The 24727-nt window shown below is 44.0% G+C and overlaps 1 protein-coding gene across 4 annotated transcripts in view; it reads right to left on the bottom strand.

Moving 5' to 3' along the window:
* CASP8 (caspase 8) overlaps nt 1-24727 on the bottom strand; it is a 59393-nt gene that overhangs the window by 30910 nt on the left and 3756 nt on the right. Inside the window, exon 1 of one of the 4 annotated variants that reach the window (XM_074399273.1) lies at nt 5171-5288. The exons of 2 other annotated variants lie outside the window; for them this stretch is intronic. Coding sequence is in view for 1 of the 2 variants with exons in the window: in XM_003925657.4 (XP_003925706.4) it covers nt 9-33 (25 nt within the window). In the remaining variant the exon portion in view is untranslated. Of the gene's footprint in view, nt 1-8; nt 2869-5170; nt 5289-24727 lie in introns of those variants that run through there. One more of the 4 variants, XM_003925657.4, reaches the window with a different exon arrangement.

The following is a 24727-nucleotide window of genomic DNA, read 5'->3' on the forward strand; positions in this document are numbered from 1 at the left end:
GCACTCACCCTCTCCACCCTTTCCGGGCACCATCGCAGTCTCCGAGTCCCCTAACCTGCCTAACTCCGCGCGTCCGTGGGGAGCGCGGTGGGAAGGGCTCCCAGGAGGAAGCTTGCTTTTACTTTCGATCACCACCTTCCACGGCCTCACTTCCTGTTGAGTGGACTAGCAAATTCAGCCCGGCTTGAAAAAAACACAAGAGTAAGGAGGAAATGTGTAAAACGCTTCCCTCCAGCAAAAGGGCAGAATCTCCTCTCCAGAGAAAAAGAAAATTCACAACAGAAGGAACCCCAGGGTACATTTTACTCCTAAAGCAGGAGGACGGAGTTAACTCACTCAAGCAAGACATGTTTCCTTTTTAAAGGAACAGATGCCCAATTTCCAACCATTCAGAAGAGGTAGGTGGCAGACAATTCATTGACGTGCAAACTGGAAACCTGAGCGCTGGACATGCTTCACTGGAAAGCATTTATACCGACTCCATTTAGTAATAATAACCCCTGTCGGTGGCAAGTAATATGCCATTCTTCCTTGCAAAGGGTCTGGGGAGAGGGTGTTTGCCTCTCTTGATCCAAATCTCAGCACTGAAGCCACAGACCAGCCCTCTTCTCCCTCCCCTAGGACTGAATAAAGCCAGCCCTGTAACTGAAATATAGGTAGATTGTTCACAAAGGAGGAAGTGTTTTCACTCAGCCCTGCTTGGCTCAGCCCTGCAGGGGCTGAGTTCCCATCCTTGGCCTTGTTCTCCAGTTTAGTAGTAACCCGTGTCTTTCCAGTATCGAGCCTGGAGTGCTGGTGCTACTGAGTGAGGCCTGTTCCCCAAGCTCTGAGCCCTAGACCCTCCCATGTTCGCTCTCTCTCTCTCTTTTTTGTTTTTGTTTGTTTGGTTGGTTGGTTGGTTTGGTCTGTTGCCCAGGCTGGAATGGAGTAAAGTGCTGAAATCTTGGCTCACTGCAATCTCCACCTCCTGGGTTCAAGTGATTCTCCTGCCTCAGCCTCCCAAGTATCTGGGACTACAGGCACCCACTACCACGACCGGCTAATTTTTGTATTTTCAGTAGAGACGGGGTTTCACCATGTTGGTCAGACTCATCTCCAACTCCTGACCTCAAACAATCCACCCACCTTGGCCTCCTGAAGTGCTGGGATTACAGGCATGAGCCACCATGCCCAGTCCCTCCCCAGTTCTCTCCCATCTGCTTCTGTTTCCTGAGTGCGTTTTTAATAAGGGTTTTCTGCCCTTTTGTTTTCACATGCTGTACATTTTATAACCAGAACACTAACACATTACTTATATGTTACACCTTGACATGAACTATCACTAATTCTCGCAGCAATTCAGGGTATTGTTCTCCCATGTTATAGATGAGGAAACTAATGCTCAAACAGTTATGTAGAGTCAAATACAGTCCTGCGGGGCCAAATACAGGGATTTTTCTACGACATACTAACTCCCTTTCTCCAACACTTAGGATTTGGAATGAATTATGTGGACGGAAGAGCAACAGATTTAAACTAAGAGTGACCGATGCACAAAAGTCAGAAGGTCCTTGGTTTCTCAGTCACCTAACAAAAATGAGATGGCCTAAGAAAGGCACAAGCTAATACTTATCAAGCCATTTGTGTATGCCAGACACAGCCACCTAAACTGGCTAATTTCCACTTCCAAACAGTTCTCAGAAGTGGATGCTACCATTGGTCCCATTTTATGAATGAGGCTACACTGAGGGTTAGAGAGGTTGAAAGACCTGGCCACACTCATTCAGTCAGTGAGTGACAGAAAGAGCTCTGTTTGTCTCTAAGACCCTGAGTGGTTAGTCACTGCCTAAATATGAATGCACAACCGTGATCTCAACCTGACCAACCTCAGAATTAACTGCAAAATTTTTTAAAATATGAGTCGTCAAGCTCCAGCTTTGGAACTCCGATCTGAGCAAAACTGTGGGAGAAAAAACAGCTGGAGCACCTCACATAGTACCTGTGCCTTCTGCAGTTCTCAATAAATAGGCTGTGGGTGCAGTGACTCACACTAGTAATTCCAGCACTTTGGAAGGCCAAGGCAGGAGGATCACTTGAGTCCGAGAGACAGAGACCAGCATGGGCAACATAGGGAGACACCGTCTCTACAGGAAATTTTAAAAATTAGTCAGGCGTGGTGGGGTGTGTCTGTTGTCTCCAGCTACTTAGGAGACCGAGGTGAGAGGAAAACCTGAGCGTGGGAGGTCAAGGACGCAATGAGCTATGCTCACGCCACTGCACTCCAGCTTGGGTGACAGAGCGAGACCCTGTCTCAATAAACAAATAAGTATTCACTATCATGTTATTTAAGCTCACAACATCTCTAATATGGCTACAAATTATTAGGCCTACATACAGATGACAAAATTAAATGCAACATCAATCAGCTGACAAATGGCAGGGCCAGTGCATGAACTCAGGAGTGTTTCACTCGAGAGTTTCTGCTCTTAGACCCTGTACACATCTCATTGCATGTACCCAGCCCCAGCCTTGCAGATATGGATGAGCTGCTGGAGGCATCTGAGAGGCAGTCCTGAGAATGTGGGGAACATGGTAGCGGGTGGGAGTCTCAGGGCTTCAACTTGTGCCATTTGTAAGGCACTGACCCTAGATAAGTGAATTATGGCCAGGCACAGTGGCTCACCCCTGTGATCCCACCACTTGGAGAGGCTGAGGCGGGTGGATCACTTGAGAGCAGGAGTTCAAGACCAGCCCAGCCAACGTGGCAAAACCCCATCTCTACTAAAAATACAAAAAAATTAGCTGGGCATGGTGTCACATGCCCGTAGTCTCAGCTACTCGAGGCATGAGAATCACTTAAGCCCAGGAGGTAGAGGTTGCAATGAGCCAAGATGGCACCATTGCACTCCAGCCTGGGTGACAGAGGGAGATTCCATCTCAAAAAAAAATAAAAGTAGTAAGAGTTAAAAGTGAATTATAACCCTCAAGTTGATTGAATTCCTATTGTGAAGCACAAGGCTCAGTATTACTTCATTTGCTCTAACCAATTTCTTACCCTCATCTTGGGATAGGTATCTGTGTGACTGTTTATGTCAGAATTAATCATGTGCATGGTCCTTAGTCCCAGGGAAGCTGAAAGACCCGGAGGTGTTGCTGGAGCTGCATGGACATGGAGAGCTGGCTCCTGCCCAGCACACAGCGAGGGCAGGTCTGCTTTGACTCAATCTCCAAGTGGTTTCCACCCTCTTGAATCTCAGATCTGAAAGCAGATTTGGACCTGTAAGTGTCCCTAAGAAAGCCAAGAAAGTCTTAACCTCAGCTCAGCTGCAACACACCCTTCCCATTCATCTGAATGTGACACTCTTCAAATATAAACACTGACAGTGAAACCAAAATCCCCTGAATGTGCATGCCATTTGTTGCCAACTTGGGAGATTGTATGTAAGTAACACATGGGCCAGGGTGGTATGGTTTGTGGATTCGACGGGGCCACTCCTTCCTCCTTGACTCTCTGGCAGCTGGCATTGGCTACTGCCTTAGACACCTCCTCCAGAGTGTGGCAAGGGAAAGGGAAAGAGATTCCATTCACACCTATCTCATTCCTTTCTGGGCCTTGTAGGGAGAGACTCAAAGAGTTAAGACAAAGATTTTAGCAGCTGGGGTTTTAAGTTTTTCTTTTGGTATTGAAATGATTAGACAGTCATGGGGAGTTTACAATGACTGACCTCAACGTGTATATTGTACAGCTCGTTGATTGCCAACACCTACCCCTTCCGCTTTCTCAAAAAAAACTGCTGCAGACAAGAACCCATACTACTGATTTAGAAAGGAAGAAATGGGGTTTGTCGATCTCTGATTCCAATGTTCATGTCACCGACCTAGCTTTTCCAGAATTTTCTTTCTTTCTTTTTTTCTTTTTTTTTTTTTTGAGATGGAGTCTTGTTCTGTCACCAGGCTGGAGTGCAGTGGCGCAATCCCGGCTCACTGCAACCTCCACCTCCTGGGTTCAAGTGATTCTTCTGCCTCGGCCTCCCCAGTAGCTGGGACCACAGGTGTGTGCCACCACTCCTGGCTAATTTTTGTATTTTTAGTAGAGATGGGGTTTCACCATGTTGACCAGGATGGTCTCGATCTCTTGACCTCATGATCCACCCACCTCGGCCTCCCAAAGTCCTGTGATTTACAGGCATGAGCCACTGCGCTCAGCCCCCCAGAATTTTCTTAAAGGTTTGGGCATGGGCCGGGCGCGGTGGCTCAAGCCTGTAATCCCAGCACTTCGGGAGGCCGAGGCGGGTGGATCACGAAGTCGACAGATCGAGACCATCCTGGTCAACATGGTGAAACCACGTCTCTACTAAAAATACAAAAAATTAGCTGGGCATGGTGGCACGTGCCTGTAATCCCAGCTACTCAGGAGGCTGAGGCAGGAGAATTGCCTGAACCCAGGAGGCGGAGGTTGTGGTGAGCCGAGATCGTGCCATTGCACTCCAGCCTGGGTAACAAGAGCGAAACTCCGTCTCAAAAAAAAAAAAAAAAAAAAAAAAAAAAAAAAAAAAGGTTTGGGCATGAAAGAGGTGAGAATCCTCACTAGTATGAGACACTATGTGCCCATACCCAAGAAATGGGGCACCTCAAACCCTAAGGTTAAATGTCAAGAACCACCTTTTTAAATGTACTAATTGTGGTAAAATATATATACCATAAAATTTACCATTGTAACCAGTTTTAAATGGCATCAAGTACATTCACGTTGTTATACAACCATTTCTACCACTGAGGAATCACTCTTAATGATATCATAACAGTGCATTTTTTAAGCACTGTGCAGTTTAAAAAGTTTTAAAGCATTTTCCTTATTTTATCTCATTAGATCCTCACTGGTAGCAACATTTTTTGGTCTAAGGGGTGGAAGGGCATGTGTCTTACAGACAGGAAGACATTAAGGAAACGAAAGCCCAGAAAAGCGAAGTGACTCTGAAGGGCCTACATAGCTACTGAACCTACATACAGCACTAGTGACTGTTTCTTAAAAAGACAAATAAGGCTAGATTCAATAACTCTGAGCACTTTGAGAGGCCAAAGTGGGAGGATCACTTGAGCTCAGGAGTTAAAGACCAACCTGGGCAACATAGTGGGTTTATCAAAAATCAAAAAAATTAGTCGGGTGTGGTGGTGTAGTGGTGGTACACACCTGTGGTCCCAGCTACTCAGGAGGCTGAGGCATGAGGATTGCTAAAACCCAGGAGTTTGAGGCTGTAGTGAGCTATGATTCCATCACTGCACTCCAGATGGGGTGACAGAGTGACAGCCTGTTTAAAAAAAAAAAAGCAAATATTGGGAGGGTTAGTCCTTGAAACAGATATTTTCTCCATTAGGCTTCACTCCTCACTTTCTTTAAAGAAAATTCTTTATTTTTTCTCCAGAAAAAGAGGATTTTAAGAATGTCTGTAGTAGTGACAAAACACATTCACTAAAAAATGAATTAGCCAATTATTTCTTTCCTCAAAACTGTTAGTGATGATAATACTACATATTCTCAGTAGATCTAGAAGATGAGTTTTAAAATTAACTTTTGTGGTTTGCAACATTATGACACAAAATCTTAGTTTCTGAGAAAATGAGTCTTCTCTCACCTGATAAGACATGTTGTTGTGGGGGACCAGATATTCTTTGAGTTCCCTTTTTCAAAAGATACAGTTAAGAGTGAAGAGACAAACCGCAGATTGGAAGAAAATGTTTGCAAAACAAAAGGCTGTTACCCTAAAGTACACAAGAACTCAAAAGTTCTTTGCATCACGGGTTGGCAAATCATGAGATTAAGAGATCAAGACCACCCTGGCCAACATGTTGAAACCCCTTCTCTACTAAAAATACAAAAATTAGCTAGGCATGGTGGCACCTGCCTGTAGTCCCAGCTACTTGGGAGACTGAGGCAGGAGAGTTGCTTGAACCCAGGAGCTGGAGGTTGCAGTGAGCTGAGATTGTGCCACTGCACTCCGGCCTGGAGAGAGAGCGTGACTCCATCTCAAAAAAAAAAAAAAAAACTCAACCATACTGGTATCCAAAAATATACAAAGAACTCTTAAAACTCAACAATAAGAAAACAAACAACCCAATTGAAAAGTGGGCAAGAGCTCTAAACAGACACCTCACCAAAAAGAGATACAGATGGCAAATAAGTATATGAAAAGATGCTCAACATCATCTGTCATTAGGGAATTGCAAAATAAAACAACAAGAGATACCACTACTTACCTGCCAAAATTACTAAAATCCAAAACACTGACACCACCAAACATTGGCAAGGATGTGAAGTAACAGGAACTCTCATTCATTGCTTGTGGGAATGAAAACTCATACAGACACTTTGGAAGAAGCTAGCTTTTTGTTGTTGTTGTTGTTGTTGTTGAGGTGAAGTCTCACTGTTTCCCAGGCTGGAGTGCAGTCGTGGGCATGACCTTGGCTCACTGCAGCCTCTGCCTACCAGGTTCAAGTAATTCTCCTGCCTCAGCCTCCCAAGTTGCTGGGACTACAGGCAAGTGCCACCACACAGGCTAATTTTTGTATTTTTAGTAGAGACTGGGTTTCTCCATGTTGGTCAGGCTGGTCTCGAACTCCTGACTTCAAGTAATCCACTCACCTTCGCTTCCCAAAGTGCTGGGATTATAGGTGTGAGTCACTGCGGTGAGCCTTTTTTTTTTTTTTTTTTTTTTTTTTTTTTTTTTTTTGAGACAGAGTCTCTGTTGCTCAGGCTGGATGCAGTGGCACAATCTTGGCTCAGTGCAACCAACCTCTGCCTCCCAGGTTCAAGCAATTCTCCTGCCTCAGCTTCCCGAGAAGCTAGTATTACAGGCACGCGCCACCACGCCCAGCTCATTTTTGTATTCTTGTTTTTAGTAGAGACGGGGTTTCATCATGTTGGCCAGGCTGGTCTTAAACTCCTGACCTCAGGTGATCCCGCCTTGGCCTCTCAAAGTGCTGGGATTACAGGCATGAGCCACCACACTTGGCCAAAGCATAAGCTTACCACAAGATCCAGCAATCACATTTCTAGATATTTACCCAAATTAGTTGAAAACTTATGCCCATGCAAAAACCTGCACCTGAATGTTTATACCAGCTTTATTTGTAATTCATAACTGCCAAAAGTTAGAAGCAACCAAGATGTCCCTCAATAAATGAATGGATAAACTATGGCACATCCATACCATAGATTATTATTCAGCAATAAAAAGAAATGAGCTATCAAACCATGAAAAGACATGGAAGAGCCTTAAATGAATATTACTACATGAAAGAAGCCAGTCTGGAAAGGCTACATACTGTATGAGTCCAACTATGTGACATTCTGAAACAAACTATGGTGACAGTAAAAAGATCAGTGGTTGCTAGGGACTCAGGGCAGGAAGGGTGAGCAGGTGCAGCACAGGGGATTTTTAGGGAAGTGAAATTATTCTGTATAATATTGTAATGGTTCTACATGGCATGATTTATTTGGCAAAACCAATAGGATGTACAACACCAAAAGTGAACCCTAATGGAAACCATGGGACTTTAGTTCAGAATAACTTATTGATGGGATTCAGGATATGCTACCACAAAATATGGCACCATGACTGACAGGGTTTGGATTTGTGTCCCCACCCAAACTCATGTCCACTTGTAATTCCCCATGTTGGAGGTGGGGCCTGGTGGGAGGTAATTGGATCACGGGGATGGATTCTAATAGTTTAGTACCATCCCCCTAGTGCTGTTCCCATGATAGAGTTCTCACAATATCTGGCTGTTTAAAAATGTGTGGCACTGGCCAGGCGTGGTGGCTTAAATCCCAGCCCTTTGGGAGCCGAGGTGGGTGGATCACCTGACATGGAGAATTCAAGACCAGACTGACCAACATGGTGAAACCCCATCTCTACTAAAAATAATACAAAAAGTATTCGGGCGTGGTGGCAGGTGCCTGTAGTCTCAGCTACTTGGGAGGCTGAGGCAGCAGAATTGCTTGAACCTGGGAGGTGGAGATTGTGGAGAGCCAAGATTGCGCCATTGCACTCCAGCCTGGGCGACAGAGAGACTCTGTCTCAAAAAAAAAAGAAAGAAAAATTTGTGGCACCTCCCTGTTCTCCTGCTTCCTCCTGCTCCGGCCCAAGAGATGTCTCTCCTCGCTCCTCCTTTGTCTTCCACCATAATTGTAAGTTTCCTGAGACCTCTCCAGAAGCCGAGCAGATGCCGGCTGGCATCATGCTTTTATACAGTCTGTGGAACCATGAGCCAATTAAACTTCTTTTCTTTATAAATTACCCAGTCTCAGGTATTTCTTTATAGCAATGCAAGAATGGACTAACACAATGACATATTGAATATTTTAAGCTGAAGGAATTTGCAAAAGCAGCATGTGCAGAAAGGGTTTTTCTGACCTTCTCCTGAAGCCAGGTCATAAGCCCCTGAGTGAGAGATGCCCTCCCTATACCTGGTGGAAAGGAGCGTCCTCACCTCTGAAGATGAAGGAACACAGAGGAATCTAAACAAACAGGCCTTGATAAGCTTCTGCCAGTGGGCTACACTTAATTCAAATTCTTTGCTCTATCATATGCTCCATGACTGTCCACCCTTTATCAAACCTTCAAACTGCTTCTTGGAGTCTTCATTTCCTTATAAAGGCTTCCAGGCCACATAAAACTTACATTAAATATGTTTATGCACTTTTATCTTATTAATCTGTCTTCTGTTACAGGGTTCTCAGCCACGAACAGATTTGTCCTCCCCTACAGTATCAGTATTGGTTCATCACTTGTAACAAATGTACTACACTAATGCAAGATACTAATAACAGGAAAGTGTGGAGAGGGGACAAGAGTGGGGGACAGAAGGTATATGGGAACTCTCTACTCTCTGCTCTTTCTTTTTTTTCTTTCTGAGACAGGGTGTTGCTCTCTCACCCAGGCTAGAGTGCAGTGGTGTGATCTCAACTCACTGCAACCTCCACCTCCCAGGCTCAAATGATCCTCTCACCTCAGCCTCACAAAGCCAATCTGATTAAGCTAATCTGTTAAGACTCAACAATATTAGCTGGGCATGGTGGCGTGTGCCTGTAATCCCAGCTACTCAGGAGGCTGAGGCAGGAGAATTGCCTGAACCCAGGAGGCAGAGGTTGCGGTGAGCCGAGATCGCGCCATTGCACTCCAGCCTGGGTAACAAGAGCGAAACTCCGTCTCAAAAAAAAAAAAAAAAAAAAAAAAAGACTCAACAATAAGAAAACAACCTGATTCAAAAGTGGGTAAGAGATCTGAACAGACACCTCACAAAAAGATACGCAGTTGGTAAATAAGCATATGAATAAGCTAGGACTACAGGTTCGTGCCACCATGCCCAGCTAACCTGCTCTATTTTTCTCCACACCTAAAACTGTTCTAAAAAAAAAAAATCTATTAATTTTTTAAAGTCTCACACTGTATTCTCACTTGATACATGGGTAAAGATGACAGTGAAGTGAAGTGAAAAAAGGATGGTCTTTATAATATATAATGACTGATCAACAAGCTAGCCATATAAAAATAAAATGAACCTTGATTTCCTACTCATACAAAATTCAAACTCAGATGGATAGTCAATCTAAATATAAAAAGGAAGCAATTGGCCAGGCACAGTGGCTCATGCCTGTAATTCCAGCACTTTGGGAAGCCAAAGTAGGAGGATCACCTGAGGTCAGGAGTTCGAGACCAGCTTGACCAACATGGCAAAACTCTTTCTCTACTAAAAATTTAAAAATTAGCCGAACATGGTGATGGGTGCCTGTAGTCTCAGCTACTCAGGAGGCTGAGGCATGAGAATCACTTGAACCCAGGAGACAGAGGTTGCAGTGAGCCAACATCATGCCACTGCACTCCAGTCTGGGCAAGAGAGTGAGACTCTGTCAAAAAAAAAAAAAAAAAAAAAGGCAACAAAACTTTTATGAAAAATCCTAAGAGAATGTCTTTATGATATTGGAGTAGACAAAAACTCAGAAAGACCACAAAAAGTGCTGACCATAAGGGAAAGAAATCATCAACAGGACCATCTGACAATTAAGAGCTGCTGTTCAGGAAAATGATACAATTAAGAGAGTGAAGAGGCCAGCTAGAGAATCGGGGAGGAAATACTATGATAGGGAGCAATTGCCCACGTGTTGGCAAGTGAAAAGGGGGTGTGGCAGAACAGCATGGATCCAACGATGAACAGATACGGATAAAAAGAGCGACCACTAGAAATCACACAATGTGTCTTCTCTGCATCTCAGCTCTTCAGTATCATAGACCAATAGTGCCAAAGTGAAAATTCTTTCAGTGATTTTCTGAAGGAAAATTTGCATCTTGTTTTAAGGTGGATGTAGGCCGGATGCCTCATCAGGAGCCTGGACAGCCACCCAGCTCTGCACTCAGCACACAGCTCTGCACCCAGCACCCAGCTCTGCACTCAGCACTCAGTTGTGCACCCAGCACCCATTTGGGGAATTCCCGCTGATGCAACCCTAACCAAATCTTGCACCAAAAAACCCAACTGACAACCTGACAACCAATAGCAGCCCAGCCCCTCCCAATCCCGCTCCCCTGGAGCCAATCAGAGCGCCCTGCTGTTGCTCCTTACTCAGAGCCACAAAAACCCCACACCCCAGGAAGTCAGCACGACTTCTCTGGCCCCATTCCCCAGACCATAGAACGTCGCCCAGGAGCTGAATAAACTGGCATTTAATTTTCCTATACTGGCCTCAGTTTCCTCATTTTAAACTCGGCAATAACCCTTACAGTGGGTATTAACTGAAAGTCTCACTCAGGCTGAAAATCTAAACAGATGATGTTGCTACTGAAAACCTAAACAGATGATGTCCACTGTCAGCTGCATACCCACCTCTTCTGGTCGGACATTCACTCAGCACTCCAGGTGGATGCTCATCAAAGCACCCTTTGCCGGGGCCTTCCTGCAACCAGCAACACTCAAGGACCCCAGCACTCGATCCACCCACAAGGCGTAGCTTTTCAGAATTTTCTTGTCCTACTCCCTATTATATTGTTCTGGATATTTTTCTTTATCTGCTTAATTACCGAAATGGTAGAAAAAGAGAGAGATTTAAATACTATGCTAAGGAAGTGGAATGTTTGAGCCTCAAAAGTGAAGGCTGTCTGTCATTCATTAAGAAGTTGTGCTGATCAGACACCAGTGACTCACACCTGTAATCCCAGCAATTTCTCGTGATTCACCTGCCTCAGTCTCCCAAAGTGCTGGGATTACTGGTGTGAGTCACCAGGCCCGGCCAGTGTCTTCCTAAACTTCTAACCAAATCTTACCCAAGGGCAATTGCAGCTCCTTTCTTTCTCCTTCCCCGCCACCCCCAACAAAAAAAGTTCCAGAAAACAATTAAGGTCAAAGGAGAACATTTTACTAGCATTCCAGTTGACATGATGTCTGGAATTTCTGCAGCCAGAACAGACTCCTAGCAAACTGGTCTGGGAGGTTGGGATCTGAGCAGGACATGCAGCTCACATTTTTTCAAAGCTGCAGGACAGAGCCTGGTGTGGAATGGCGAGAACACAGGCTGGCGGGTCAGGCAGCTGAACCGGGGATGAGGCTGGCCGATTCAGCTCTCGGTCCAATTTCCACATTTCCAAATGTGGGAAATTAGACTAGAGGATGTCTAAGAACGCTTTCCATCCAAGCATTTGATGGTTGCATGATAATATGTTTTTTTCATTCAAGTTCTTATCTTGTTTTTCTTCTGCAATTCTAGTGCATGTGGGGGTGGGGATTGCACTTCCAGTTCTGAGACATGATGGCATAGATTCACTTTTCCCTGCATCTCCCCTCTAAGTACATCTACATACCCTGGGAATAAATCAACAGACAATTACACAACAACCCTGAGCGGGAGGAAGTAGAGGCAGACTGGCTGGGGACCCAGAGGCAGGAACGACGCACTGTTCATTCCTGGACTGTCTTTTTATTCCCACACATGCCAGACTGAAAACTAAAGAAGCCTGCAATCCAGAACTGCCAACAGGCCTAAATTAAAAAGAACAAATAAAGAAAAGCAACAAAAAGAAAACCCTGCTCTCTCTGGCCAAAGGACCAGGAAAGGGCAGCCAATCGGAAAACCCAACAGGGAGATAGATGCCCATGATTCACACCTGGGCAAGGACAGTTGCCCTGGCCTGTAGCAGCGGGGATAGCAAGAGCTACCTGGGACCCATGCCTCACTCCAAACCTGGAGCCGTGGCAGGCCACCCTGGTGGTCCCCTGAGTCCATGATGAGGAAGCGGGAATAGCAGATGATGAGGTTGCAACCAGACTCAGATTTCTAGGTTTGTTCGTGCCACTCTGGATGGTTATCAATTCCAGTTAAACTTCCTCATGGCCGGATGTAGTGGCTCCCCATGTAATCCCAGCCCTTTGGGAGGCCGAGGTGGGCAGATCACTTGAGGTCAGGAGTTCCAGACCAGCCTGGCCAACATGATGAAACCCTGCCTCTACTAAAAACACAAAAATTAGCCAGGTGTGGTGGTGGGCATCTGTAATCTCAGCTACTCAGGAGGCTGAGGCACAAGAATCGCTTGAACCTGGGAGGCAGAGGTAGCAGTGAGATCGAGCCACTGCACTCCAACTTGGGTGACAGAGTGAGACTCCGTTTCAAAAAAACACACAAAAACAGAAAACCTCCTTGTGAGGTCAGGTCAATCAATCGGTGACACAATTCAGATCTTAGATGGTGGATTCCCGGGGATGGAATGCATCTGATAATGGCCCCAGATTTGTGGCCCAAGACAAGCCACACATCAATGGGCCCAAGCATGTGGTATGTATGCTGGATGCCCTGTGCTCTCTATCACCCCCAAGCGTCAGGGGTGGTTGAGTGTTTTAGTAGACAATTGAAGGACAGGGTTAAGTGATGGATGGGAGAGCATAAAATAACCTCGGCATGGACTACGCATCTCAGGGGAACAGTCTGGGGTCCCGGTGCAGCAATTCCTCAAAGGGGCAGTTATCATTTGCACTGCATATTTGATCAGGCTGTCTATTGGCTTCCTTCTATTGCACAGCCTCAGTGTCTCTGGAGAACCTACAAGGGCCCCGCCATCCTCTTCAATTCCTTTCTAAAGATTCAGATAGGTGAGAGATTAGAACAGGTATTAAATAACAAGGCATGAAAGACAGTAGCCCTCTTCATCAGTTACCTCTCTGGTGCTGAGCATGGGTTTTTTTGTTTTGTTTCATTTTGTTTTTTGCCTGCAAAAAATAATCACTATCAACCCAAGGCTTCTAATTCAATGTTTTCCATAAGGTGGCTTTGTGGCCTTGCCTGGTTATTTTCAAGAGATGGATATCAGTGTATAGAAGATAAACTTTTTTTTTTTTTTTTTTTTTTTTTTGAGAGGGAGTCTTGCTCTGTCACCAGGCTGGAGTGCAGTGGCACAATCTTGGCTCACTGCAACCTCCACCTCCTGGGTTCAAGCGATTCTTCTGCCTCAGCCTCCCGAGTAGCTGGGATTACAGGTGTGTGCCACCACATCTGGCTGATTTTTGTATTTTTAGTAGAGGCAGGGTTTCACCATGTTGGCCAGGATGGTCTCAATTTCTTGACCTTGTGATCCGCCCACCTCCGCCTACCAAAGTGCTGGGATTACAGGCCTGAGCCACCGTGCCTGGCCAGAAGAGAAACTTTTTGAGTCAACAGAGGATCCAGGCCAGATTACAGCCCACCTCCCTGAGGACAGATGGAAGATGCTACCCTTGCCCATGTCACAGTGGATGGGGAAATTCCCCCAACTGATAGGACCTGAGCGCCTATGAACCCATAAGCCAGGGTACAGAGGAGGGAGAGGTGGAAATCTAACCTTCCTTCTCTTTCTCCTACAGAATAGACTGTGTGACTTCCAAGTCACTAAATTCATTGATATGCCTGTCCCAGGCAGTTCCCCACTGAATCTGACAAAATGCTTGATGTGTCTCCACAAATAAATATTTTGTTCCTGTGCCACTGAATGCTGCAAACAAACATTTCTGTAAACATGGATTTTCCTGGTACCTAAGCTACCGCAACTGGATTAATCTGTCCACGATGCAATGCTGTGGCTAGACTCCGACACTGCAGGAGCAGAACACATGTCGAGACGTCAGCTTGCTCCCACCCACGTTGAAGGCAACTGGAACATTTGGGGAAAGGGGGTTGGAATCCACCATCAGGGCTATCATGGCCTCATTAGGGGAGACATTTGCTCCCATCTTACATGGACTTTTCAATTCCACTTAAGGATTTTCCCCAACAGGAGAGACTTCTGCCTGGTTGACCCCTGTGGTAATTAATGACATTTATACTCTCAGCGCTGTATGTGTTCCCTTGGAGTATTATATCTTTTATAAAAAGCATGCTGATAGCAATTGCGTTCATTATTATTGAGATTTAAAAAAGCATGCCTGGCCAGGCACAGTGGCTCACACCTATAATCCCAGCACTTTGGGAGGCTGAGGCAGGTGAATCACTTGAGGTCAGGAGTTTAAGTCCAGGCTGGCCAACATGGTGAAACCCCATCTCTAGTAAAAAAAAAAAAAAATTGGCCAGGTGTGGTGGTGGTCACCTGTAATCCCAGCTACTTGGGAGGCTGAGCTGGGAGAATTGCTTTGCTTGAACCTGGGAGGAGGAGGTTGTAGTGAGCCAAGATCGTGCCACTACACAGCAGCCTGGGCAACAAAGGGAGACTCTGTCTCAAAAAAAAAAAAAAATCATGCCTTCACTTGCCTTCCTCCTACCAATGTAGCATGCACATATGGGGCATTAATCAGAGATTCCCCCGCAAAGACCCAAACAGCCTCTCTTGTTGAGCATATTGCACTATACCATGGAAGACAGGAACTCAAAAAATAGGCAGACCTTGGTTACTTGTGGTTACTGCCAAATGACATTACCAACTCTCTGTCCAAGGATGGACTCCAGGCTGGGTGCAATGGCTCACGCCTGTAATCCCAACACTTTGGGAAGCCAAGGTAGGCAGGTCATAAGATCAGGAGTTCAAGACCAGCCTAGCCAACATGGCAAAACCCCATCTCTACTAAAAATACAAAAATTAACCGGACATAGTGGCAGGCACCTGTAATTCCAGCTACTTGGGAGGCTGAGGCAGGAGAATGGTTTGAACCCAAAAGGCAGAGGTTGCAGTGATCCAAGATCACACCATTGCACTCCAGCCTGGGCGACAAGAGTGAAACTCCATCTCAAAAAAAAAAGATGGACTTCAGGCAATTACCACTGTTGGGTCATTTAACTAGAAAACACTGTGCACAACCTTTCTTTGACTCTCACTGAGGTCATGAATGCTGCTGCTTCAGCCTGGGAGGCACAATGGACAAGCCATAATTCCTTAGCCTAACTAGTGTTGAATAAGTACATAGTTCTTGACATACTGCTGGCCAAGCAGAGGCCCATGCAACTGGAAGCACTTCATGTGGCACTTTGATCAGTGAGACTGGCAAAGTAAAACAGTTCATTGCCAGGCTTAGGAAAAAAAGCCTCTCTCTCTAAAGCAGATTCAATGGGCTATGGGAACTCATGGTCACACTGTGGCTCATGGTTGCATTCTATATTGCAGGCAGGCTTGATAATCCTGTTGGGAGTGATTGTAATCCTGACCATGACCCATTGTAACTGCAGAATAGTAACCTGGGTCCTAATACAGACCCTCAAAATCCAACCCATTCGGGTCCATGATGGGGTAGGCTATGTTTCTCGCTTAGGCTCAGAAAAATCAATGGATGGAGTTGAGGAATTAATTGGGCTCCAGACCAAAATCCTATGTACTATCATCTGTCAGGCTCAGCCATAGGCAATTACAAAGTCTTTACCTGGCAGACCAAACAGGGTGTTGCTGCCCCCTGCCCCCCACCCCAGCAACAGAACTGAACAGACTTGTGGGTGCATAATCCATGTGTGGCAGGCCCTTGAGGGAGTTGCAGTCAGGACTCAGCCCATCGCCTCCTGTATACCTCAGGAAGGCCATGATGTTATGCACATTCAACTAACTTACCAAATCACTTAACTAGTTAAATTGTCCAGACCCCCTAAAACAGCGTGGAGCAATACATTAGTAACGACTTTATCACGTTCCCGAGTCTAATGAGAGGCCTTCCAAAATTTCCTAATTAATATGATTTTTGATTTGGGCTTCTAGTAGATATTTTTATCAAGTTAGGGACTTTTCCTTACCTATTAGGTTCCTGGAATTTGATAAAAATCAGAAACAGGCATTGGGGCCAGTGGCTCACGCCTGTAATCCCAGCACTTTGGGAGGCCGAGGCGGTGGATCACAAGGTCAGGATTTTGAGACCAGCCTGGCCAAGATGGTGAAACCCCATCTCTATTAAAAATACAAAAATTAGCTGGATATGGTGGCGCACGCCTGTAATCCCAGCTACTCAGGAGGCTGAATCAGGAGAATCCTTTGAACTCAGGAGGCAGAAATTGCAGTGAGCTGAGATAGCACCACTGCACTCTAGCCTAGGAAACAGAGCAAGACTCCATCTCAAAAAAAAAAAAAAAGAAATGTCAGGATCTTTTGAGATAATTAAAGGATTATTCTGTCTCAGTTTCTTAAAAGTAAATTATTTACATTATGCTTGTGGATTCAAGGCTACGTGCACCTTGCAAAGTCAGTTGGGAAATTTTTCTTCTAAATCCCATATCTGTCTCAATAACAGAAATTTGCTTGTATATAAGTTGACTGTTCATTGCTTTTTACTAAATGGAAATTAGGTATTGGCCTTTTTATACATAGGAATCCTTTTCTATTGCTTTATCAATTTTATTTTACTGTGGTAAGAACATTTAAGTGAGAGCTACCCTCTTAACAAATTTTTAAGTGTACAATACAGTATTGTTGAATGTAGGTACAATGTTGTGCCAGCAGATCTCTAAAATTTACTCATCTTCCTTAACCAAAACTGTATGCTTGTTGACAGGAAACTCCTCATTTCCGCCCTCCCCAGCCCCTGGAAACCACCATTTCACTCGATGATTATACAAATTTTGACTACTTTAGATACCACGTGTGAGAAAAATCGTGCAGTATTTGTCTTCCGGTGACTGGCTTATTTCACTTAGCATAATGCTTCAAGATTCATCCATGTTGTCACATATTACAGAATTTCCCTCTTTTATAAGGCTGAATAATATTCCATTGTATGTGAATACCACATTTTCTTTCCCCATTCATGTGTCAATGGATATTTAGGTTGTTTGCACATCTTGGCTACTGTAAATAGTGCTGCTATGACCATGAGAGTGTAACATACTTAGAAATCAGGAAGTATGATGCGTCTAGCTTTGTTCTTCCTCAAGACTAATTTAGCTATTTGTGGTCCTTTTTATACTTTAGTGGTTTTTCTGCTAAACGAAAAAAATCTATTGGAATTTTGATAGGGATCACACCAAATCTGTAGATTGCTTTAAGTAGTATATGCAATAGAGTGATGTGTTTCCCCTAAAACTCATATGTTGAAACCTAATCCCCAGTGTGTTGGTATTTGGAGGTAGGACCTTTGGGAGGTGATTAGGTCATGAAGATAGAGCACTTATGAATGGGACTAGTGCCTTATAAAAGAAATCCCAGAGAGCTCTGCTCCATCACCCTAATTCCATGAGGACACATGGAGAAGATGGCCATTTACGAACCAAGAAGTGGCCTCTCACCAGACACTGAATCTACTAGCTCCTTGATCTTAAACTTCCTAGCATCCAAAACTGTGAAAAATGAATTTCTGTGTTTTGTAAGCCACCTAATCTATGGCATTCTGTTTTAGCAGGCTGCATGGACTAAAGCACTATATATGCATGAATTAATTTCTGAACGCTTTCTTCTCTTTTGATGGCCTTTGTGTTTGTCTTTATGCTATTCCTATGCTGTTTCAATTACTATAGCTTTGTAATGTATTTGAAACATATTATGAATTCCATATATGAAAAGCTTACAACTAACATGATACTCAACAGTGAAAATTTTCTTATATATGGTCTTGATGATGTTGAGACTCTTTCCATTCCCAGTTTGTTGAAAGTTTTTATCACAAAAGGGTATTGAATTTTGTCAAATGCTTTCTTTGCATTTATTGAGATGATCTCGTGATCATCAGGGACATTGACCTGCAGTTTTCTTTTCTTGTGGTGTCTTTGTTTGGCTTTGGTATCAGGATAATGTTAGCTGATAAAATGTATTTGGAAGTGTGCCCTCTTCTTCAGTTTTTAAGGATAGCTAAGAGGAAGTGACATTAATTCTTCTTGAGATGTTTGAGAAAATTCACCTGTGAAGCCATCTAGTCCTGGACTTCTTTGTTTTTGGAATGTTTTTGATTATTGATCAAACCTCCACATTAGTTATAAGTCTGTTCAGACTTTTTATTTCTTCATGATTCAGTCATGGAAAGTTGGAAGGTTTTAGGAATTTATTAATTCCTTCTAGATTATCCGGTTTGTTGGCCTAGAATTGTTCATTGCAGTCTCGTGATTCTTTTTATTTCTGTGGCATCAGTTGCAATGTCTCCTTTTTCACTTCTGATATTGTTTATCTGAGTCTATGCTCTTTCTTATTTAGTCTAAGGACTTTTTGAGTTTATTTTTTCAGAATTCTTTTGTTATTCTTTTAAAAATTTTATTGATTTTTTTCTATTGCTTTTCTATTCTCTATTTTCTTAGTCTCTAATCCTTGCTATTTTCTTGTATTAATTTTGGGCTTAGTTCCTCTTCTTCCTCTTTTTCTTCCCTCTCCTTGAGGTACAAAGTCAAGCTGTTTACTTGAGATCTTTCTTCTTGTTCACTGCAGATGTTTATTGCAATAAAGTCTCTCTTAGTACTGCTTTTGCTTCGTACTGCTTTTATCCTATAAGTTTGGGTATGCTGTGTTTTTCTTTTCATTTGTCTCAAGGTGTTTCTTAACTTCTTTTTGGATTTTTTGGGCCTAATTGTTGTTCAAGAGCGTGTTGTTTCATTTCCACATATTTGTGAACTTTCTGTTTTTCCTTCTGCCACTGATTTTTAGTTTCATTCCATTAAGGTCAGAAAAGATAGGTGGTATAATTTCAATCTCTTGAATTTACAAAGACTTGTTTTGTGTCCCAGCACATGATCTACCTTGGAGAAAGTTCCATGCACACTGGAGGAGAATGTGCGTTCTGCTGCTGTAGGATGGAACGTTCTGCATATTTCTGTTTGATCCATTTGGTCTATAATGTTGTTTAAGTCCCCTGCTTCCGTATTGATCTTCTGTCTGAATGTTCTATCCATTATCTAAAGTACAGTGTTGAAGTCTCCTACTATTTTTGCATGGCTGGCTATTTCTCCCTTCAGTTCTGTCATTGTTTGTTTCATATACTTAGATGTTCTGATATTGAATGCATATATTTGTAATTGTTATATCTTCATGGTGGATTGATGCTTTTTTCATTATGTAATGTGCTTTAATGTCTCTTGTGACAGTTTTTTACTTAAAGTCGATTCTGTCTGATATGAATAGAGCCACTCCTGCTCTCTCTGGAATGCCTCGTTTCCTCCCTGACAGGAGGCATCATAGTTCAGCTCTTCTAAAGGGGAATGATTCTAATGTTTCTGTGGGTAGGGGGGAAAGGAAAAGACAGAAAAATAACAGAATATGTGAGACAGTAAATGGGAGTTAAGAATTCTTTTCTGTCCTTGCAGACCATGGGCACCTGAAGGAGAAGAGTGTTCTAGCAAAATCTGCCTGGTTTATGAGGCATTCACATCTAGGCCTTACCTCCCACATCCTAAAAATGAGCCTATTTGAGTAACATGAGTGCTTCAAAATCTCTATGAACTAATTTGAGGGGGAAGGGGCACAGAGGCCGAGGTAACTAGAAGGGATCATCAGTCCCCCAAATGCTCTGAAACTAGGGCGTTGCTGGTACTGGAAAGAGGGGCAAAGGACAGCCAGATCTCAGGAACTTGTTTTCACTTATGAATAGACTAATGCTGTCCCAGCTTGCATCAGAAGCCACCAGGGACAATATCAAAAGTTTCACTCTTATGCCGGGCGCGGTGGCTCACGCCTGTAATACCAGCACTTTGGGAGGCCAACACAGGTGAATCACGAGGTCAGAACATCAAGACCACCCTGACCAACATGGTGAAATCCCATCTCTACTAAAAAATACAAAATAAATTAGCCGGGCGTGGTGGTGCTCGCCTGTAATCCCAGCTTCTTGGGAGGCTGAGGCAGGAGAATCACTTGAACCCAAGAGGCAAAGGTTGCAGTGAGCCAAGATCACCACTGTACCCCAGCCTGGGTGTAGAGCAAGACCCTGTCTCAAAAAAAAAAAAAAAGTTTCACGATTACGCTGCACTGTGAGCATCGGGAGATCAAGCTCCGGGAGGATCCGGGTAAGGATTGCTAACCACCCGAGATCCCTCAACAGAGAGGAACTCCTTGCTTGAAAAGGGAGAAAATTGTCAAACTGGAGGGGAAGGAAACTGAAAGAAGTAACAGCTAAGGAAAAGAAAGATGAAACTAAAGCACAATCAATCCAAGGTACCTGAGCATTCAGGAGAAAACAAATTAGAAAAGTAAAGTAATACGTGTCTATGTAACTCCTTAAAAGGTTTGTTATGAACCAAAAAATAAAAATAAAATCAGCCAACAACAGCCAAAAAAAAAAACCTGGAAATTAGATGGTCTATCTCATAGAACTATCCAATAGTTGAAGACAAATGCATTTCAAACAAGTAAGGAAAAGGCTGGGCGCGGTGTCTCACACTTCTAATACCAGCACTTTAGAAGCCCAAAGTGGGCGGATTACAGCTAGTGCTCGACTTACGACCACGGTCGGGACCGCGGTCATAACACTGTTTTGGTCGTAAGTCGAGTAGGCTATATGTACAGTTGAAATGGTGCACGCGGAGATGGTAGTGCTGCCGGAAGCTGGTCTGCACTGTCCTACGCCCAGCTGGGCAACGTTTGCGCTGCCAGATGCGGAGCAGTCGTGGCTAGCGATTGTGGTCGTAAAGTCGAACGGTCGTAAGTTGCATAGGTCGTAAGTTGATCAATACCTGTACTTGAGGCTGAAAGTTCGAGACCAGTCTGGTCAACTAGTGAAACCCCATTGCTACTAAAAATACAAAAAATTAGCCATGCCTACAGTCCCAGCTACTCCGGAGGCTGAGGCCGAAGAATTGCTTGAACACGGGAGTCAGAGGTTGCAGTGAGCTGAGATTGCAGCCATTGCACTCCAGCCTGAATGACAGAGTGAGTCTCCGGAAAAAAAAGGAAGGAAGGAAGGAAGGGAGGGAGGGAGGAAGGAAGGAAGGAAGGAAGAAAGGAAGGAAAGGGAAAAAGAAAGTAACGAAAATAAATGTTTCAGTGTTTCATTGTTTCCAGCGCTGGGGTGGGAGTGGATATTCTCCGAAATTATCTTGTAGATAACCTTTAGGAAATGTTAATGACATCCCATATATTCCAGGCATATTTCCTCAAACAGAGCAAGTTCCCCGCCTGCTCCACAAGACACCCCAAGCCTTCTCAAGGCTCTTCTGGGTCCTCTGGATTTCAGCTCAGCCTTAGTTTCCTGACAACATCATGTTGTTCCCTCATACTTTTCTCCTTGGCCTCGCTTCTTTTTTGTTGCCCCCACTTGGAATACTTTTGCCGCTTCGATATCTCCAAAATGTGAATCCACACACTGTCTACTTCCTCCAGGAAGTCCACCCTGACTGCTCCCACCTTGTGTATCTCTTCCGTTCACCTTCTTCTTGCACATTCAGTCAGAAACCTACAGCTGCTCTCCATTTGCCAACAGATTGTTCTCAAAGTTTATAGCAAGGTTGTTTGATGAGATTGCAAAATGCCACTTCCCATTTTTCTCCTGGCTGGCTTTTTAACCCATCATGCTTGACATCTAAACCTACTGCTTGATCACTACACAAGTCTGCCCACAGACTGCGTTGGCGCAGAGACCAAAGACTGCTATGCTTAACATAATTCCTGTCTCTCTGGGCCAGGATGAAGCCAAAAGACACAGAGCCATCCAGTGATGCACAAGGAAATGAATGACTTTAGAAACCAGCATGCTTTCTTGCGGGGAGCGTGTACAAGCAGGAATAAAACTGTCTACATATCAAAATGATTCACCAAGCTGTACATTTATAACTTGTGGATTCTTCAATATTTATGTAATGTTTTGATACAAATTTTACACCAGGAAAACCAACATGACTCATTCTTGTCTTCTAATTTTCTATTTTTCCTACTGGACCTACCTTGCTAAATGTTTTCTTTTTCTTTCTTTTTTTTTTTTTTAAACTCTGAAGATCTTCTGGAGAGATGTTTCCATAAAGATAGAAAAAGGGGTCTGGGCAAGGCAGCTCACACCTATAATCCCAGCACTTTGGGAAGCTGAGGCAGACAGATCACTTGAGGTCAAAAGTTCGAGACCAGTCTGACCAACATGTTGAAACCCCGTCTCTACTAAAAATACAAAAATTAGCTGGGTATGGTGGCGGGTGTCTGAAATCCCAGCTACTCAGGAGGCTGAGATGAGAAAACTGCTTTACCTGGGAAACAGAAGTTGCAATGAGCCAAGACTGTGCCACTGCGTTCCAGCCTAGGCAACAGAGCAAGACCCTGTCTCCAAAAAAAGAAAAAAAAAGATAGAGAGAGACAGAAAGAAAGAAAAGGATCATACTAGGGAAAAGGAACAAACACAGACACACTGAAAAGAATCGAAATGGTTAAGAATATGACAAAGAGAATCAGACTATGAAAATTTAATTCGGGGCATGGGGGTAGAAATGACTTGATGCAGCTTTTCGACTAAATTTATTCTTCAGTTGAAAACTTCAGTCTGCCCAGGCGCAGTGAGTGGCTCACGCCTGTCATCTCAGCACTTCAGGCAGCTGAGGCAGACGGATAGCTTGAGCCCAGGAGCTCAAGACAAGCCTGGGAAACATAACGAAACCCCATCTTTACAAAATATGCAACAATTAGCCAGGTGTGGAGGTGCACGCCTGTAGTCCCGCTACCCGGGGGTGGGGAGCAGAGGTGGGAGAATCACTTGAGCCTGGGAGGTCGAGTCTGCAGTGGTGCAAGATTGCCGTGAGCCCAGATCGCACCACTGCACTTCAGCCTGGGCGACAGAGCCAAACTCTGTCTCTAGAAAACAGAAAAAGAAAAATTATGCCACACCATTCTTTCTGTTTGTTTTGTATTGTTATATACTTAGATTCAGAGGGAAGAATGTGCCCTGGAAATGACCTAGGTGAGCCTTCAGGATCTGCTAATTTTCTTTATTCCCTCGCCTCTGCTCCCCACATTGCATCACTGGCTTCCTGATAGATGCACCTTACAGAATGGAAGTTCAGTAGCTGTTTTTAGTATCTTTGTCATGTGAAGAAAGCGTTGTGGTTGTTGAAAAAGCCAAGGTCCCACAATGTGATTTAGGCTCATTGCAAACAGACATTTCTTCCCCCTAAATTCCCTTATGTTGTCAAGTAATTAAAACTCAGAGTTTGCCGTGTTTTCAGTCTGCTCCTATTTGCTTACATTTATTAACCGAATATTCTAGTTCATTATATGTTTCAAAATGGCCTCAATTAATTCGGAAAAAAAAAAAGAAACCCTGCCATTTGGGTCTAAGGCCTCTCAACCAGAGTGCATGCTTCTCTGCCCTCCTTACCAAACAAGGAGCATCTCCTTGACCTCTCCTGCGCCTCAGCTCCCCATCCTTCTGCCTTCCCCAGTATGGGATGCTTCAGGCATGTCAGACACAAGGAACTCGGGCTGTATCTCTGCCTCTCTCCTATACACAACAGACAATTAAATCTTGAGGACCTCACTCAAAATTTTGATCATTAAAATTTTTTTCTGAGACCAGATGTGGTGGTTCACACCTGTAATCCTAGCACTTTAGGAGGCCAAAGAGGGTGGATTGCCTGAGCTCAGAAGTTCAAGACCAGCCTGGGCAACATGATGAAACCCCGTATCTTTCAAAAATACCAAAAATTAGCCGGTCATGCTGGCATGCACTCGGGGTCCCAGCTACTTGGGAGGCTGAAGTGAGAGGATCACTTAAGACTGGGAGGCAAAGGTTGCAGTGAGCCAAGATCATGCCACTGCACTCCAGCCTCGGTGACAGAGTGAGACCGTATCGCAGAATAAAAATAAGAATAATTTTGAAATGCCAAAAAGCATAATAACAAATACAAAATTCAGCAGCAATCTTTTTACCCACAGGCATATCCGTGTATGTGTGTTTGTGCGTGTGTGTAAACACGATTTGATCATATGTGTAGAGTTTTGTGAACCTTTCTCCCTTTCACCCAGCTTCATTTTCCTCTACCCTCCTTTCAAGACTATCCCTCCATTTATCCACTTTGCCAGCTCCTTTCTTCTCACCTGCCTGAGTGCCATCTGCTTGCCTGGATTGGGAGACTTTTTAATAGAATTTTCATGTCTGCTTGCTGCCCTCTGGTGGGTTTATTAGGGTTTATCACAAACACTGTGGAATTCACTCTGGCAATGACCACTAACATAAAATTCCGGTGGTTCTTGGGTGTAACTCTCCCACTAAGGAATCAGATCTTTGACTTCAGGGAGTCAGAAATTTTTTATCGGCTTAGACAATAGAAAAGTGTCTGGAAAATCCCCAAATATTTGGAAACAAAATAACAAACTTCTAAATGACCACTGGGTCAAAAAAGAAATCAAAAGAAAACTATGTAATATTTGAATTACAT

The sequence above is a fragment of the Saimiri boliviensis genome, chromosome 5 (genome assembly GCF_048565385.1).
Source record: "Saimiri boliviensis isolate mSaiBol1 chromosome 5, mSaiBol1.pri, whole genome shotgun sequence".
NCBI classification, from domain to species: Eukaryota; Metazoa; Chordata; class Mammalia; order Primates; family Cebidae; genus Saimiri; species Saimiri boliviensis.